This window comes from Alosa sapidissima, chromosome 3 (genome assembly GCF_018492685.1).
Source record: "Alosa sapidissima isolate fAloSap1 chromosome 3, fAloSap1.pri, whole genome shotgun sequence".
In the NCBI taxonomy this organism is placed as follows: Eukaryota; Metazoa; Chordata; class Actinopteri; order Clupeiformes; family Clupeidae; genus Alosa; species Alosa sapidissima.
The window spans coordinates 37,433,363-37,452,258 of record NC_055959.1 but is presented as its reverse complement, the minus strand read 5'-3'; the positions used below and the strand labels follow the sequence as shown (position 1 = coordinate 37,452,258).

The 18,896-nt window shown below is 44.2% G+C and overlaps 1 protein-coding gene across 1 annotated transcript in view; it reads right to left on the bottom strand.

The window, feature by feature from the left end:
* Positions 1-594: 594 nt before the first annotated feature.
* The window catches only part of LOC121705553, an 18,568-nt gene continuing 266 nt past the window's right edge, over positions 595-18,896 (bottom strand). Inside the window, exons 2-21 of the mRNA XM_042086587.1 lie at positions 12,271-12,433; positions 11,067-11,350; positions 10,721-10,872; positions 9,687-9,918; positions 9,208-9,311; positions 8,762-9,040; positions 8,199-8,288; positions 7,868-7,988; positions 7,390-7,606; positions 6,732-7,000; positions 6,246-6,385; positions 5,640-6,048; positions 5,170-5,291; positions 4,543-4,821; positions 3,968-4,088; positions 3,132-3,330; positions 2,391-2,659; positions 2,130-2,269; positions 1,294-1,826; positions 595-1,156 (exon numbers count right to left, since the gene is read on the bottom strand). Of these exons, the coding sequence (XP_041942521.1) occupies positions 595-1,156; positions 1,294-1,826; positions 2,130-2,269; positions 2,391-2,659; positions 3,132-3,330; positions 3,968-4,088; positions 4,543-4,821; positions 5,170-5,291; positions 5,640-6,048; positions 6,246-6,385; positions 6,732-7,000; positions 7,390-7,606; positions 7,868-7,988; positions 8,199-8,288; positions 8,762-9,040; positions 9,208-9,311; positions 9,687-9,918; positions 10,721-10,872; positions 11,067-11,350; positions 12,271-12,433 (4,685 nt within the window). The remainder of the gene's footprint in view (positions 1,157-1,293; positions 1,827-2,129; positions 2,270-2,390; positions 2,660-3,131; positions 3,331-3,967; positions 4,089-4,542; positions 4,822-5,169; positions 5,292-5,639; positions 6,049-6,245; positions 6,386-6,731; positions 7,001-7,389; positions 7,607-7,867; positions 7,989-8,198; positions 8,289-8,761; positions 9,041-9,207; positions 9,312-9,686; positions 9,919-10,720; positions 10,873-11,066; positions 11,351-12,270; positions 12,434-18,896) is intronic.

Here is an 18,896-nt window from a genome sequence, read left to right as displayed (position 1 = left end):
GTATTGTGTGAGGTAAAATAGGAGGGACTGGTAGTCTTGAGGGTACTGGAGTCTGGTGAAGGGGCTGAACTGTGTGTGGTAGTCTTGAGGGTGTTGGAGTCTGTTGGAGGTGCCGTATTGTGTGAGGTAAAATAGGAGGGACTGGTAGTCCTGAGGGTGCTGGAGTCTGTTGAAGGGGCTGTGTTGGGACTTGGTGTGGTTTCTGAGGAAGAGGACGGAGAGGTGACGGAAGGAAGGAAAGTGCTGTGAGATGATGAAGGTGTGACTAATGAGGAGGCCGTGAGGGGACTAGCTGCAGAGGTATGCAAGGCTGTGATTGAGGGTGTAGTGGCAGCTGGGGTGTTGGTAGGTTGATAAATGGTGGAGGCACTTGTTTGGATTTGTGTCATAGATGTGCTTAATGGCAGTGGAGTGGAGATAGTATTAATTGTGTTTGTGGAGGTTTGAGCTGTGGTTATCCCTGTAGTTGCCTGTGGCGTTAAAGAAACAGAGGGACTGGACGAAGAAGACAAACCTGTTAAGGTGGTCACTTCAGGTACAGTAGAGGCTGATGTGAGAAAAGAATCAGTAGTGGTGGTAATGGAAGCATCAGTTTCAGGGGAAATAACAGATGTCGAAGTACCTGTGGTTAGCGTAGCATCGCTGGTAGCAGCAGTTGTGGTTACAACAGTGTCCGTTACAGAGATAACAGATGTCGAAGTAGCTGTGGTTAGCGTAGCATAGCTGGTAGCAGCAGTTGTGGTTACAACAGCGTCTGTTACAGAAGTAACAGATGCCGAAGTAGCTGTGGTTAGCGTAGCATTGCTGGTAGCAGCAGTTGTGGTTACAGCAGTGTCCGTTACAGAAGTAACAGATGCCGAAGTAGCTGTGGTTAGCGTAGCATTGCTGGTGGCTGCAGTTGTGGTTACAGCAGCGTCCGTTACAGAAGTAACAGATGTCGAAGTAGCTGTGGTTAGCGTTGCATCGCTGGTCGCCGCAGTTGTGGTTACAGCAGCGTCCGTTACATAAGTAACAGATGTCGAAGTAGCCGTGGTTAGCGTAGCATCGCTGGTAGCAGCAGTTGTGGTTACAGAAGCGTCCGATACAGAAGTAACAGATGTCGAAGTAGCTGTGGTTAGCGTAGCATCGCTGGTGGCTGCAGTTGTGGTTACAGATGCTTCCGTTCCAGGAGGAACAACAGATGTTGAGGTAGCAATGGTAGAGCTTTCAGTTCTCTGTGTGCTGTCAGATGTCACTGTATTTGATACTGCAGTGGATGCAACATTAGAGGTTGAGATCATGTCTGAAGTGTACAGTGTGGCTGTTGAGGAACGTGTTGTGGATTGGACGCTGGTTTTGATAATGGCAGAAGTGGATGGATATGTGCTAGAAGTGACGGAATGGTCATCAGGGGTTGAGGAAGGCATTGTATGCTTGGACATTGTGCTCTGCCTGATTGTTGAGGATGGAATTATGGGAGTTGTAGGCAGTGAAGTAGCGGAGGACGTGCTAATGTTTGTTGTATAGGTTGTAGTTATGGCTATGGGTGTTGTGTCTGACAGCAAAGTGGTGGAAGGCCTGTTTGTAGTGGTTGGTGGCGTGCTGGGCCCTGGTGGTATTGGGCTGGGACAGGTGTAGTCATTATCTGTGTCAGGTCCCTCAGAATCAAACTGTACGAAGCCCGGCAGGTCTTCTGAGGTGAAGGAGGTGATCCAATCCTGGTACTGCGACACCCTCGTGTAGACGCCCGGGTAACCGGGGCGACCACAGCCTCTTCCGAAACTTATGATCCCTGAGAGAACCCAGATAGAGTCCTGTCTGCTCACCAAGGGTCCGCCTGAATCAGCCTAAAATATTGAAAACAAATCCAATTCACCCAACGAAATTAGCAATTAGGTTCAGTTTCCTTCCATGATCCCAGTTGGTGGTGGCACCATGCAGCTCGGGTTGTATACGACCCTCATGTCCATCATGCATGCTGATTATTTATAGGCTTTGGGTAAAGGCAATATAAACCAGCACTAGTATGTTGGTTAAGCATAGGTTTTGGTTAAAGGTATGGCAGTATAAACCAGCACTAGTATGTTGGTCACGTGTAGGCTTTGGACAAAGGTATGACAGTATAAACCAGCACCGGTTTGGTTTCTTACCTGGCAAGAGTCTTTGCCACCTGCGGGCACACCTGCACAGATCATGTTGTCTGTGAGTTTTCCATAAGAGCAGCTGCACTGTTTGTTTCCCACCACCAACACCTCCACTTCCTGTAAGGTCTGTGGGGAAGGGAGGGGCACTGCAACACAATGTTTACTTTATTACTTTACTAGTATTCAATCAGAAGTTATAAACATTTGTGAAGTGTGATCAAATCTGATTAATCAAATGTGATCTACTCTAATCTATAATTACTTTACCTCCTTCTTGGATGCGTCCCCAGCCAGTGACCCAGCTCTCTGTGCCTGTAATAAACACACTGGCGCTTGCTGCCAGGCAAACGGGTTTAATGAAGGCCGTGTAGCGGACGGGATAGCTGAGTCGAATGAGCGCTATGTCATTGTTAGACGTAATGAAGTCATAATTAGGGTGTCTGGCGATTGCCATGACACCTCGTCGAACCTCGTTGGGGTTGCTGCCTTCTTGGCGATAACGACCGAGATAAACAGTCAGATGAGCTGTGCAGGAACTGTGACAAATAAGAGCGAATAAAAAATGTTGTTGTTAAGAGACATTTTATTTTCAGTCAGCGATACAAGATACTGCAATAGTGTGAGTAAGGTGTCAATACTAGTGTTTAACATGTCAGAACATATGTGTAACTAACCCTAACTATAAAGCATGATATGTTTATCTTAGGTACCCACTAGTAATTAATAAAGGACATTACAGGTGGCCTCACTATTATACAGTACTAGAACAGAAGGCTGAAAATTCTCTGCTCCTTACCGATACCACTGAGCTCAGATGTCTTCTGTGACCATGATGACTGTGACCATCACCATTACAACATTTCTACCACAGTAGACATCCGATCTCAGTGGTATCGATAAGCACAACAACATCAACACTGATAATGCTGACATGTCATAAATTGACGTAAAAAGCACCTCTGATATTTGCCTCCATTTCCACTTAACACCATACATCTTGGAGCTCACCTGAGAAAGCAGTGTGCAACAGAGATGACCCACTGGTTGTTTATGAGGGACCCTCCACAGGCATGGCGTCCAGAGCGGTGTATGCTGGCCTGCCAGGGCCAGCTTCCTGGTTGGGCGTCCTGGCCCCCGACTATCCTATTGTCAGGGGTGGGCTCAGGGTAAGTGGGAAGCCCACACCTCTGACCACTGGGTGCGTTCCCTAATGAAGAGCGGAATTAGGAACAATAGAGAATTCTTTATGCACAGGGTTTTTAGGCCAGATGTGTCAGTTAAGACAACTACTGTAGTGATACAACAGTGCAATTTGATGGTTCATTGATTTAAATTGACTTGATGTCCACTGCTATTTGAGAATGTAGCCACTGTCCCACTGGCCAACCCTGACAACACTGGACCATACCAGAAGTGCGTTCAAATTCAGCAAACAACATGTTTTCTCTTAAAAGTTTGTGTAAACATTCCATCTTAACGATATCCATTCATTCGGCTCCGCTGTATGATCGCAGAGAACTACCTCCTCAAACTTTTTAAGAAGTAGTTATCTGCGTTTGCCAAAGTTTGCTTATGTCTGTGAATTTGTACGCACTTCAGGTGTGTGGATGTGGGGGATATGCAGTATTAGTCTCACAAATAGAAGAGAGACCAATAACTGGTCCTTGAGGAACACCATTTTTCTTCTTATCAGGTTTATCCTATTTATGAACATTAAACACTGAACTCCTCTAAACTAAAGCTAAACTATGCCTTAGATATCTGAAGACAAGAGAGGCAATGTGAAATGACTACACTCTGTTACAGCTTAATGAATCATAAATTATTGCTTAAAAGCAAATAACCTTCATCCGTGCGGAATGCCCAGCGACCTGTGTGGTCAACATTGCTTGTGTGACGGAGGTCTGTTGTGCTATTCACAGGGACTGAAAAGTAGTGGGAGGATCCAGCTGTGTCATAACCAAACTACAAAAATAGAAAATATAAATAGTAAACCCAGTTATCAAAGTAACAAACAAAAATAAAGCCAGAGAGACACATACATTAAAATGATTATTTTGCAGTTAGTTTGATTTATCAAATTAATTTAGGTAACACAAATTTGCTTTGAGATACAGTAAACATACCAACCAAAACATGTTAGTCAAGCTAAGTACAATTAAGCATATAGGCATGTACATTAAAATGTTGCTTTCTCACCAGGGCATTAGTAGATGCTATGTCTCCATAGTTCATAAGGACAAATGACAAATCACCATCTGACACCAAAATCACTTGAAATGATGCTTCCTATGAGATGATACAATATATGATAAGACATCTACCACTTTCCTTTTTACTTTATTCAAGCCACTCTAAAAATCGATGCTTTACCTTTATATTGTATGTTTTACAATACTATAACACAGGACTGACTTACTGACTCTGGCTGGGAGGAGAACGCAACCTTCTCCCAGGAAGCGATGAACACCCAGGAAGCAGAGAAGTTGAGGTGCGGGAAGTACTCGTTTATGTCCCTAGTGGCCAGGTGTAGAATGGAGCCATTAGTGACCTGCTGGTAAGAGATGGTTCCTCGAACCCTGTTGTCTAAGTTTGCCCACAGCGGGGCGATGACGTCCGTGTTGGAGTGCGCAGGGAAACTGCTGGGAGGCTCCAGAGGTGTGGACCCATCAAAGGTCAGATAGCCGTCGTTGTTCAGCTGTCATATAGAAACAGACCATTTAAATATCTGACCTTTGAGTATATAATCACGTCAACTATCATTTATGATGGGTAAATATATCAGTGTTGGAGATATCACTCAATGTGTTTCAGCAATATTTCATATGTGACCTTGACCTTTGACCCCATAACCTTTAGTACCTAATCAGTCTTATATGTACCTAATATAGCCTTTATAGTGATCAACTATGTCAGGCTTGATGTGTGCCACACACACACACACACACAGTCTAATTTTAGGTTACATAATGTGTGTGTGTGTTAATGTATGTGTGTGTGTGTGTGTGTGTGTGTGTGTGTGTGTGTAACTGTAACTGTAACTTACATATATCTGGCTGTAAGCAAGGCCAAAGTATTTAAATGTCCCTTCCAGGAAGATCAGTAAGGAACTGTCGTTCTGCTGCGGAGGGCTCATAGTACTTTCATCTCCAAATGGATAAAATGTACCTATAGATAAAAACAAACAGAACAACATACAATAGATACTATACATATGGTAGAGGTACTGACCAGAAGGGACAGTTTATCGTATACTTTCGAGTGTGCAAGAAAGTGTTTTGTGGTGCTCCTTTTTGGAGCAGTGAAGAGCCTAAGTGTTTTTCTACATTAAGTTTAGAAGGAGGCAGTTTGTGGCTAGTTTGTTTTCTACATTAAGTTTAGAAAGAGGCAGTTTGTGGCTAGTTTGGTGTCTGCATTATGTTACGAGTAGGTTTTGCTGAGATGGTATGGTTAGAGATGGCTGCTGACTGTTATTGATCTTGGATGTTGTTGTCATTGCTGTGACTGTCGACATACCGCTGATGTTGGTTGTAGCAGTTGTTGTCATAGAAACAGTGGTGGGCATTGTCACTGGAAGGGGAGTAGTGGAAGGCCTGTTTGTAGTGGTTGTAGTTATGGCTATGGGTGTTGTGTCTGACAGCAAAGTGGTGGAAGGCCTGTTTGTAGTGGTTGGTGGCGTGCTGGGCCCTGGTGGTGTTGGGCTGGGACAGGTGTAGTCATTATCTGTGTCAGGTCCCTCAGAATCAAACTGTACGAAGCCCGGCAGGTCTTCTGAGGTGAAAGAGGTGATCCAGTCCTGGTACCGCGACACCCTCGTGTAGATGCCCGGGTAACCGGGGCGACCACAGCCTTCCCCGAAACTTACAACCCCAGAGAGAACCCAGATAGAGTCCTGTCTGCTCACCAAGGGCCCTCCTGAATCAGCCTACAATATTGAAGAAGAAAAACAATTACCGGTACAAGCATGTTAGAAAAGAGTCCATGGTTTCATGCGGATTTTGAAAGAACCCTACAGTACATGTAGGACTTGCTACAAGGCACTAATGCTGAACACTGATGTAGGTCATACTCAGCAATTTTGTGACGAGCAAGACAGTAAACTGCGATGAAATGGTGTCTTACCTGGCAAGCGTCTTTGCCACCTGCGGGCACACCTGCACAGATCATGTTGTCTGTGAGTTCTCCATAAGAGCAGCTGCACTGTTTGTTTCCCACCACCAACACCTCCACTTCCTGTAAGGTCTGTGGGGAGGGGAGGGGCACTGCAACACAAGGAAGCATCCATGTTATGACTAACTCATGATAAACTACACTGGGTGCTAAATGGCCTGTTAAATGGATTGATTTAGCTTATTGATAAGTTATTGCTTGGGCAAAGAGGCACTGAAACAGCAAGGCATCATTCTTATATTTGATGTTATATCACAGTCTTATGTCTGTTCTCTGTAGCAAATTATATTTGACAGTTTTTACTTTATTACATACATTATTGGTATTTATTACAGGATATGTCATGATAAACAATATGTCATAAACATTCAGGGAGAGTAATAAAATCTAATGAATCTATTCAAATCTAATCACGTCAAAATAACACCACTACTTCACCTCCTTGTTGGACGAATCCCCAGCCAGTGACCCAGCTTTTGGTGTCAGTGATGAACGTGCTGGCGCTCGCTGCCAGGCAAACGGGTTTGATGTAGGACGTGTAGCGGACCGGCGAGCTCAAGCGGACGAGAGCCACGTCATTGTCATTGGAGACGCTGTCGTAATCAGGGTGTCGGACAATCGCCAGGATGCTTCGGCGGACCTCGTTGGAGATGCTGCCCACCTGACGAAGACGACCGAGATAGACAGCCAGGGGAGCGGTGCAGGAACTATTGAGACAGAATGAGAGTGCGGGAACTATGGGTCATAGCTCATCATCACTATTCACTATTATAATATTTATCAAAGGTTAGTCATTACTATCCACTATTATCTTTGGATGTTTATCAAAGGTTAGTCATCACTATTCACTATTTATCATATTTAACAAAGGTTAGTCATCACTGTTCACTATTATCATTGGGTATTTGTCAAAGGTTTTTGATATATGAGCTCAACTACCAATCAGATCACACCTCACTCATCTGTGCTCCTAAAGCACCATGTTTATTGGCTGGCTGGAGGGGGGTGTTCATAGCTCAGTCCAAGCCACAATGTCTGTTTCCCATGAGACACTTCTTTAGAGGAGTTTGTACAACCACACAGTTCCTGTGTGTACCTTTGGAAGCAGTGTGCAGCAGAGATGACCCACTCGTGGTTGATCAGGGAGCCCCCACACTCGTGGCGGCCGAGACGGTGTATGCTGACCTGCCAGGGCCAACTCCCTGGCTGGGCGTCCTGGCCCCCGGTGATCCTGGCACTGAGCTGTGACGGGGGCTTCGCCGAGACGCCACACTCGTCAGCTGTAGCTCTGCTGTGGCCACTGGTCACATCGCCTGGACAGGAACAGGTCAGAGCATGTTAACGCCAGGGTTCACTAATCAATATAGGGGTGGTGTTATAGGGGTATAGGGGTGGTGTTTCTGTGAAATCACATCTTGAAGACCTCTTCACACACACAGAGAGTGAGAGAGAGAGAGAGAGAAAGAGAGAAAGAGAGAGAGAGAGAGCTGCTATATGTAGAATTTTATGAAATCAACACAAATGGCCTCCATAATCCACTGAACTAGTATAAATGAAATCTGAGTTAATAGAACCTCCATCGACACGGAACACCCAGCGGCCTGGAGTGAACATGTTGCTGGTGTGCTGGAGCTCTGAGGTCGTTTCCATGGGAACCCAAAAGTAGTGCGAGGATCCGGCGGTGTCATAGCCAGCCTATGAAATCAAACCGTGACACATTTCAATTTTCAAAATTCACAGACAAGGGCATGTATTTCAAAACACCAAAACACGTTTTAGTGAAGCAAAATTATTTAATAAAATAAAATGTTATTTTTATGTTATGTTAATACACAATATAAAGTGTACAAGACATACAGATGACCCATGTGAAGTCTTAAGTCTTCAAGTGTGTGATCTCCTTACCCGGGCGTTGGCTGTCTCTATGTCTCCATAGTTCATCAGGACAAAAGACAGATCCCCATCAGACACCAAGACCAGCTGGGCAGACACGCCCTTTGGGAGAGACACAGGTGAAATGTCTCTAGGTGCGCTGTTAAAAAGACAATGCTACTCTGGACGCTAAGCAGGTCGAAGCCCCCTTTCACCATGCTCTATAACAGTTTCATGACTATTGGGGGGTTGCATTGGCCAGTTTTGATTAATGGGAGGGTTACAGCTTATAGTATGCTGACTTCTGGCCAGCAGAGCAGGTTACTCCTAATTAAAAAACGTATGTGCTAAGTATTTATACTTCAATACTTATTCATTTGGCTTATGCTTCACTCCAAAGCCACTTACATATGTAAATTATAATGTGGGCCAGTCTTCCTAAATTAATTCAGGCCTAAGTGCCTTGCTCCAGGGCACAACGGTGACAGCCGGGAATTGAACCCACAACATTTCTGGCTACTATGCTGCCACCGCCCCTACTGTACACAGCAACAGTAACAGTTGACTGAAGCCCCGGACCGTGCTGGCTTACTTACTGACTCTGGCTGGGAGGAGAGCGCAACCTTCCCCCAGGAAGCGATGAACACCCAGGAAGCAGAGAAGTTGAGGTGCGGGAAGTACTCGTTTATGTCCCTAGTGGCCAGGTGTAGAATGGAGCCATTAGTGACCTGCTGGTAAGAGATGGTTCCTCGAACCCTGTTGTCTAAGTTCGCCCACAGCGGGGCGATGACGTCCGTGTTGGAGTGCGCAGGGAAACTGCTGGGAGGCTCCAGAGGTGTGGACCCATCAAAGGTCAGATAGCCGTCGTTGTTCAGCTGGGAAAAAAAATGATATTCTTACAGAAAGAACTTATAGAACGTAAATCAATGTGAAAAAAGGAAATAAAACCTTTTTCAATCCCATTAGTGATATGGTAATATGATACATATTACGAATATTCTTTTATATTGTATATTTGCATGTGTGTGATTTGACTTCTCACAAATATCTGTCCATAAACAAGGCCGAAATATTTGAATGTGCCCTCCAGGAAGATGGCGGGAGAACTTCTGTTCTGCTCAGGAAGTTTTACAGTGCCTTCACGTCCTGAAGAATAGAACAGATCTAGAGGGGGAAATCAATAAGAGGAACTCTAAATAAGTCTAGAACATTCAGAGTTCAAGAAGTGTGTCTTCAGATTCATATGGTCATGTCATAAAAGTGAATGTGAAAATGTTAACACTAAACTATTGAAATACGCCTTCAGGAAATGTCCACACATCTGCAACATGTTGTTTTTAAACCAGACTATCAGAATCAAAATCCCTCAATGTTTGTACTGGAACTAGAAACTCTGTAGATTTTAGCTTTACACCATACAGTCAACATACAGTCAACCTCATACCATCACCACAGGTGTGTTTGTCTTCAGACACACAAAATGAGTCACCAGTGTGGCCTAATGTAATGTCAGTCTCTCACTGTTAGTGCGGTTGCAGTTGAAGTTTCGGTCCTCGTCAGGTCTGTTTGAGGTGAAGTGGACGAAGCCCACGTCCGAGTGGCGCACGGTGTCTCTGATCCACGGCTCAAACGCCGACACGCGGGCGTAACCGTCGGGGGCCACACCCGTGGCACAGGGGATGCCAAAGTTGGTCACCCCCGCCAGCACCCACACAGAGCCCAGCCGACACTGGAGGGGACCCCCTGAGTCTCCCTGCACAGAGAGGGAGGGAGGGAGGGAGGGAGAGATGGAGAGAGATGGAGAGGAAGGGAGGGAGGGAGGGAGAGATGGAGAGAGATGGAGAGGGAGGAAGAGATGGAGAGAGATGGAGAGGGAGGGATGGATGGAGAGAGATGGAGAGGAAGGGAGGGAGAGAAATACAGAGAGGAGAGTCAAGAAGTGAAACACAAAGAGAGGGAGGAGAGGAGAGGAGAATGAGAGAGAGAGAGAAAGGGAGGGAGGGAGAGAATGACAGAGGGAGTGAAAGAGAGGAGAGTCAAGGCGTAAAAGAGATGGACGGAATGATAAAAGAGATGGAAGGAGAAAACAGAATGAGAGAGGGAATGACAAAGGGAATGGACAAAATGAGTCCATTGTAGAGGCTCTTGGTGTTATAGTGTAGCGTTAGCTGGGTTGGTGTTATAGTGTAGCGTTAGCTGGGTTGGTGTTATAGTGTAGCGTTAGCTGGGGGATGAGGCTCTTGGTGTTATAGTGTAGCGTTAGCTGGGTTGGTGTTATAGTGTAGCGTTAGCTGGGGGATGAGGCTCTTGGTGTTATAGTGTAGCGTTAGCTGGGTTGGTGTTATAGTGTAGCGTTAGCTGGGGGATGAGGCTCTTGGTGTTATAGTGTAGCGTTAGCTGGGTTGGTGTTATAGTGTAGCGTTAGCTGGGTTGGTGTTATAGTGTAGCGTTAGCTGGGGGATGAGGCTCTTGGTGTTATAGTGTAGCGTTAGCTGGGTTGGTGTTATAGTGTAGCGATAGCTGGGGGACGTGTGGGAGAGGAACAGGTGTCTTACATGGCATGCCCCTTTCCCCGTAACCCCTCCAGCGCAGAGCATGCTGGGAGTTATGTCCACCTGGAGTGTGTCCTTCAACCGGCACTCACACTTCCTGTTTCCTGCCACCGTCACCGCCACTTCCTGTAGTGCCATTGGGAAGGGGAGGGACTCTGGGGCAAAATATGTAGACAAGCAACATTTCAGAACTAATTATTTTGATATATGATATTATAAATATACAATGTGATTGCAGGTATTCATCAGTCTTACAAACAGACAAAATTAAAAGCTTTGTTTCTCTCTCAAATATAGAGTCTATTTTTCTTCCTTTGTCTTCACTTCACAGCTGTAAGCAGTGTCCTACCTCCAAAGCCCGTGTTGCCCCAGCCGGTGGTCCAGCAGGCCGTTCCCGGTGGGAACCTGCTGGTGTTGGAGGGCAGGCAGATGGGCCAGACGTAGGCGGTGAACTCCACCGGCTCTCTTAGTCTCACCAGGGCCACGTCGTTAGTGAAGTCCCCCGCGCTGTAGTCGGGGTGGCGGACGATGGCTTTAACACTGTGTGCCACCTCATGAGGGTTGGCGTTCGGGCTGGACGTATCCTGTGTCTCTCGGCCCAGGTACACCGTCCAGGTGAAGTGGATTGGGAAGCTAGGGGAAGTGGTTAGTAAACCAGATAACTGAAACTGAAAATCTGACACAATTCACCAGAGAAGAGCAGATGTTTATAAATGGAATCATATTGATTACTGATTTAGGAAATTCAGTCATAAATACATACTGCTTCTACTTCAGTGTAGCTAACAGCTAACAGTTATGGGATAACAGCTAACAGTTTGGGACTTATGTAGGCAGGGTGACCCCAGCCTGATCTACCGGCGATTTCTTTTTCGCCCTGCAGCTCAGGCTGGAAACCTGGGCATCTTTTTCTGCTGCTTCCGTTACAATTTTGCCGGGACCAATCACAAGCTTATCCACCTGGCGCGCTATTGGCAGGTATAAAATGATGACAATAGCGGGAGAGCATGGAGTTTTCACGTTGCTCTGCAAACGTCACCCATTTCATTGGTCAGATTGGTGAATGACTATCCAATTACGTAAAGAGTCATTTGAACTATGCCCGTTGATCACGCATCTTGTGCAGTAGAAAATACATAGCGGACTCCCCAGACCAATGTTCAATCTTAAAAGATTGAGCTTGGTCTGGTGAACACCAGACTAGGACTTATGCCCTCAGCAGCATAACATCAGCCAAAGGAGACATAGAAACACATTGTAACATTGTGAATTTTTACATTTTTTAGCCAAGGTATTTGTCCAAAGCGACTTACAAAACATATTGTATGTGTATAGACTAACTTGGAGATAAAAGGGCCCTTTTTTAAAGGGCAGGCTAAGTGCAAAGTCTACATAAAGATAACATGGCAAAATCTATTTGATAAAGTAAAACAATGAGCAAGATTCCAGCCATGAAAATCAGCGGATTCCCTGAAAGCTCCCACACACCACATGATAGCAGCTTTATTTCAGTCACACATGAGAGAGTGACCTATTTGCGCCCACAGACTCACCTGGAGAAGCAGTGTGCGGCCGTGATGACCCACTGGTCGCTAATGAGGGTCCCCCCGCAGATGTGACTCCCTAGCCAGTGTAGGCTCACCTGCCATGGCCATCTGCCCGCCGAGGCATTCCTGCCCCCGACAATACGGCTGTCCAGACGGACCGAGCCACAGCCTGACGTTAAGATAGGAGGACAGGGCTTTCTCACTATACTCAAGAGATACTGTCATATTCCATTCAAGAGAACTTATCCTAAGTGTCTGCTGTTTTTTATTGGTTATTGGTTTTATTGGTTATTGGTTTTTACTGTATGTAGTAGACTAAAGACTCTACTTTGTGACTTTAGAGGTTGATCTTTAGTTTACAGGCTTCTGTGTAGTTGAATGGAAAGCAGTTATATGGATTTCATATGGATTTCATGGCAGAGGCTACTCACCGTTTTGTTCTTTTGTCCCAGTGGCTGTAAAACAGATGATTTAGGGCCATGAACACATATAACACATCTACAATAATACTGTGACTCTAGTGTTAATGTGTGTGTGTGTGTAAATACGGTCGTGTGTGTGTGTGTGTGTGTGTGTGAGTGCGTGCGTGTGAATCAAATTAGAAATACATACCTATCATAACAAGCATCAGACATCCCAACAGAGCAATCAGGTATTTCATCTTGATAACAACTCGATTATAATCACCTGCAAAACGAGCATATATTTTTTTAATGTCCGAATTACAGTAATGTTTAGGAAGTGCTATATGTGCTAGATTCCTCAAATCATCAAGGTCATGCCATCCTTTTGATATTCACAATTGTGTGCTGTTGATGGAAGTTCTTTCAACAGTGATGGCAACTGGAATCATGACCCAGAAAATAATTTTTTTTTGATTGTGAAACACTGAAAACACACTAGACTGAAATACTTTTATTTTTGTTGTATATTCCATGCATATATAAACAGTGTGTTACCTCAGAGTAATAATATTGGAGAGCGCTTACTTACTCGTACGTGTAGCTGTGATGCCTCTTTTCGCATCCGTTGGTTCGCTCTCTCCTAGTGCACCACATCGCCTGTGATCACTGATGTCATCTAATGCGTATCACTCGCTGAACATTTCCTGTAAATGTCATGTCCTTCGATCTCCAAAACAGGGTCAGGCTCTGCCCTTTGACAACACTACTGTTCATGAACAACAGCCGACACACACAACAACCCCTGCCCCCACGCGGGTCAGGCAGAGATGCTGGAGAAAGGTGTGTCCGTTCTCCGGTCTCGGTCACGCTATCAGTGGCCGCTGCTTGGGCATGTGAAACTATGCGGCCTGTGCTCCTGGGCATGTTTGGACTGCAGGTGATTAGGCCGCTGTGGCATAGCGTGCCTCGGCTCACATACACCTGTGAACATACAGTGCATTCATCACCTGAGTGCAGCACCTGGGATGTGTTTGCGTTGGAGAAGTTTCTAAGTTTGTCTCTGGCGATAGCTTTACTCGGAGGAAAAAAAGGTTTTGGGAGAAATATTAACTCTTATGACAAAATAGAGTCAACAGTGGAGTCAGCTGTTAATGCCAAAGACACGAGTTCCCTCTCCTCTATTCTCTCCTATCAGTTTCTACTTCTGCTTACTAATCCCAAAGAAATGAGATTATCATTCTGACTGATCCTTTAGTCAATAACATTGTACTCTAAATATTACTGGCCTGATACAGATTACTGTGTTTAACTATTCATACCAATGTATAATTTTGATTTAATATGATTACTTATTTGATCGAAAAAACTATTTTTTGTGTACACGATGTATCATCTTTAGTCTAGAGGTTAAGTGATTTCTATATGGGAGAAACCTGTTGGTTGAGTAAACTTGGGTTATAAATCAATATTCAGATATTCGTATTTGAATAATTTGGAGTTTAACTGTATATGGGTTAATCTGAATACAGTATATAAGTTATTGGATTATTAGGTTATGTATCCTTGTACAGAGGTGAGTTGGATTGATAGGATACTGAATTCAGAAACACAGAGTTAGCTACTTTTGAGGCAAAACAACACAAATGAATTGCAGTAGTTTTATCTCACTGTTATACGTATAGCCACACTCTGAGCAAACACAATCAGTTTTAGACATTTTTCAAAATACGTCCATTTCAGAGCTATTTGCAAAAAAGGTTGGTATGCTGCTGAGAAAGTCAACAGAGGGCCTGATAAAATCACTGGTGTTTTCTGTCATGCTATTGTGAGCTGAACTGCTACACCCTGGGATGCAGTGGCTAAAAGCAGATTATCCACCTCTGAAATTTCAGAAATAGAGTTTATCCACTTCTTATTAGAGTTTATCCACCTCTCAAAAGAGTTTTTCATCAATTGCAACTTCTAACATCCAAAAATCAAAAAACACACTGCATTATCAACATTTACAATATGTACAATCTAGGAACCATTTAATACCACTAATATTGTTATAAACATTGGACAATAATCTCCAACATAATTTAACATGTTCTGCCTTTAAAAAAAATCTAATACCACATGGTGCAGTCCACCTCATTGTGACCACAGAAATCATAGTTTACCCACCTCTTTCAAAAAAAATTCTCCTTAATTAAAATGTCTCTAATTATACTGACATGTTCTAAATGAACCAGTTTAAAAAAAAACACGCATAGCGGCATCAGGCCTTCTTCAGGGCACAGTTTCAGGGCACAGTTACTCCTTGGCTGGATAAAAAATGTTCTCTCTTTTTTGACAGTTTGTTTTACCTAAGAAGTAAAACATTTTTTTTCTGTGGATTAAGACCACGCCATAATCTTCAAATCAAACGTTTTACCCATCTCTTATTTTACCACTACACTCCTGGTCACACCAGAGCACAAAGGACACAGAGACTGCACTGTAATATTTCCGTACGAGGCATTTCCTTATTGATAACGCCTGTGAAACAAAACGACGACTGGGACTAGTGCACCATTTATCAAGTTAAGAAAAACTACGACAATTGCCTCTATCAAGTTTGTCTACACCACTTTGTCACACACTAGGCTACAACGGTTTCCAATTTGCACTGCCCTTTTTATGAGTAAATTAGGACAAGATTTGTATTTAATTCAGCATATTAACGAAACATTGGGTTGGGTTTTGATGGTCAAATGTAAAGGTAATACATGCCATGTCTTACTCTCCAACTATATCTCTTTTGGTACAACTTTCTATTTTCTATTTAAACCCTCGTGTAGTCATAGCAAACAAAAATCATCGAGCACTGCTGTCAGTGAGAAACTTTACTTTTCCATTAACATGCTAAAACGAATACAATAAAAACACAATAAAAAGATACTGATAGATCCTTGATACAGTCCCTTTGAAATGGGATGGGCACTGGTGACTCAGCTTATCTTAACCAAGGCAAGCGTGACCAACGGATCACCACATCTTACGCACTCAGGCTTTTTTGCTGACCCCTAGTGCCCTGTGCTGAATGTGGGCATGACTGAGTTTTTCCAGTATATTCAGATAGGATGGGAATCCCAGCTAAGATTACTTTTTTTCAGCTGGTATTCTGGGAAGCCCAATGATTAATTTCCCTCCACAAGGATCTACAGCATGTGCTGTTGACCTCGTCATTATAACTCCAAACATCTACGCCAGATCAGGCCTCCCAAGGTCACTACTGGAAATGTTATGAAGGAATATGATATGCTATGTAAGGGATAATGTTATGAAGGAATATGATATGCTATGTAAGGGATAATGTTATGAAGGAATATGATATGCTATGTAGGGGATAATGTTATGAAGGAATATGATATGCTATGTAAGGGTAGGGGATAATGTTATGAAGGAATATGATATGCTATGTAAGGGTAGGGGATAATGTTATGAAGGAATATGATATGCTATGTAAGGGATAATGTTATATAGGAATATGATATGCTATGTAAGGGTAGGGGATAATGTTATATAGGAATATGATATGCTATGTAAGGGATAATGTTATGAAGGAATGTGATATGCTATGTAAGGGATAATGTTATATAGGAATATGATATGCTATGTAGGGGATAATGTATAGAACGGCGGCCCCAACGATAATAATGTTGGGGGGGGGGGGGGGGGGGCAATGGGGTCAGTCCATGGCCTTTGGAACTATCTCAACTCCACCCTCTCCTACAGTGCCTCTGTCCATACATGCGGTACATTACCCTTCTGGCAGGAGGCGACAGAGAGCACACTAACAACCTGTCAGTGTCTATTGATACTGTAGCCATACAACTGAGTTGTGTCACGTTAACAAGTCCATTTAAGCCAAAGTCAAATCCTTATCAGTTGTTCAGTCATCTACTCTCATTACCGTGTGGGATGCATTTCTACAAAAGTCAGCTTTACTGTTGATTGGTAGACTTTGTTACTTCCATGTGGTATCCGTTATTTCAAGTCAACTTGAGTTACCTGTACATCTGCATCTACTCTGTCCCTTACTCATACCTCATCACTGCCTGCTCAGGAGTAGTGTCCCTACCCATAACAAGTTCTGTCCCTTACTCATAACTCATCACTGCCTGCTCAGGAGTAGTCTCCCTACCCATAACAAGTTCTGTCCCACTGTTCATATCTCTAAATCTAATTTAATGAACCATCTTTCCCCCATAGCTTTCAATAGACTGTGATTTTCCACTAGTGCAATTTATTTATTTAATGCTTTTGGCCAGCAGGGGGCAGCTGAGGCCCATCACAGAGCTAAACCCCTGGGAGAGCTGGGTCGTCCGATCCAGTGCTTCTCTAGAGGGCAAAGTGCTTCTGACAGTGGCAACGCTGAAATGGAGGATACATAATGTCCGATCATTACGATCTTTTCACTAATGTCATTTCCTCTGATCTTGGTGACATTTTCACAGATACTTTAGCCCTTGTTTGTAACTGCATGAGAAGTTTTTGTGTTGAAGATTGAATGCAGAGACAAGGAAGGAAATGAATGAGTTGAATAGAAGATAAGGAAAGGAAATGGGATTAGAATGGTCAAACAAAAAAAAATGAGATTACATATCAAATAAAACCAATCCGCATTTATGATGGGGCCATTGGAAGGTCAGAACTTTGAAACATGATTGTTTTGTGAGTCATGCTCAGTTGAAGTGAGTAGCATTCATTCCTTCATGTCTCACTGTCTCACTGTCTCAGCCCCCAGATGCTGTCTATGCATCCCCTGGTAGAAGCCTCAGCAATGGGCCCTGCCATAAAGCTCTCTCTGGGTCGAGTTTCATCTTTTTGTTTGGGGCAGGAAAGGCAGACAATGACCATCTCTCTCTCGACGACCTCTGACGCTGGAGTACAGTGGTTTCAAAGCCTTGAAGTTAACACCTGCCCGAGTGTCTTTTTTACACAGACTCAGAGCGCAGACATAACAGCGATTAGCACACACCCATAACAAGTGATCCGTCATTCATCCATCCATGCTCGCGCTGGACTGGAGAGAGAGAGAGAGAGAGAGAGAGCGGAGTTAAAGCAACGCGTGGTCAGGCTAATGACTAAGTATAAGTAAGTATATACTCATTTGATCTCGTGAGGGAAATTTGGTCTCTGCATATATCCCAATCCGTGAATTAGTGAAACACACTTAGCACAGAGTGAGCACACTTATCCCGACACAGTGAGCTGCCTGCTACAGCGGTGCTCGGGGAGCAGTGAGGGGTTAGGTGCCTTGCTCAAGGGCACTTCAGCCGTGCCTACTGGTCGGGGTTTGAACCGGCGAACCCTCCGGTTACAAGTCCGAAGCGCTAACCAGTAGGCCACGGCTGCCCCCACTACAGTCCCTTGTGTCTCTGCTGTGGCCGTCTCCTTATTTACTGTAGCTCCTGGGCATGACTCCCCGGAGTCCCCGCAGAGCGATTAGATTAAAGTAGCATCTATATAGTGGTGTGGCTGAGGCTGCTTTTCAGAATGATGGTGGGCAGACAGCAGGAGGAGACTTTTTATTTGATTTGATTTGACTCTGGGAATTTAATTCATGACGTCAATACTAGAGCTACCAGCACGCCGAAAATTCATTTTCATGTGTCGTTAGGTTTTATCTGCCGCAGAAGCATACTGGGACTGTGTGTTGGGCTTGTACGTTTCATTGAATTTCATGCTCAATTTCCAGTTGTATGGCCATTTTCCAGGTTCTAGCATATGAAAGTCCTCATGTACTGTCTGGAGAGTTCGGATATAAAAATACATACGTGTCTCGTGGAGGAGGAGTGTGTGTGTGTGTGTGTGTGTGTGTGTGTGTACTGGGGGTGGGGGTTGGGGTTTAGGTCGGGAGGGAGCATGTTTTTAGGGAGTATATATATGGGCCCACTGAGGCAGCTGTAACATTTCCAGAGCTACTCAGTAAACTAGGCCTGAACTTTTCATGGGCAACAAAATCCCAGACAGCAGAGGACTTTGGGCCGGAGCGAGTCTGGTTCTGGCAAAGATAATAATGGATTGCATTAGGACCAAGACCAGAACCAAGCCAGACTAAGTGACCCCTAAAGTACAGCAAGTGGCTGATTTAGTTGGAACTCAAATAGATTGTTTCTTGAGTAACAGCAATCTTGAAGTGTTTCTATGTGGGCACATATGTGTGTGTGTGTGTGTGTGTGTGTGTGTGTGTGTGTGTGT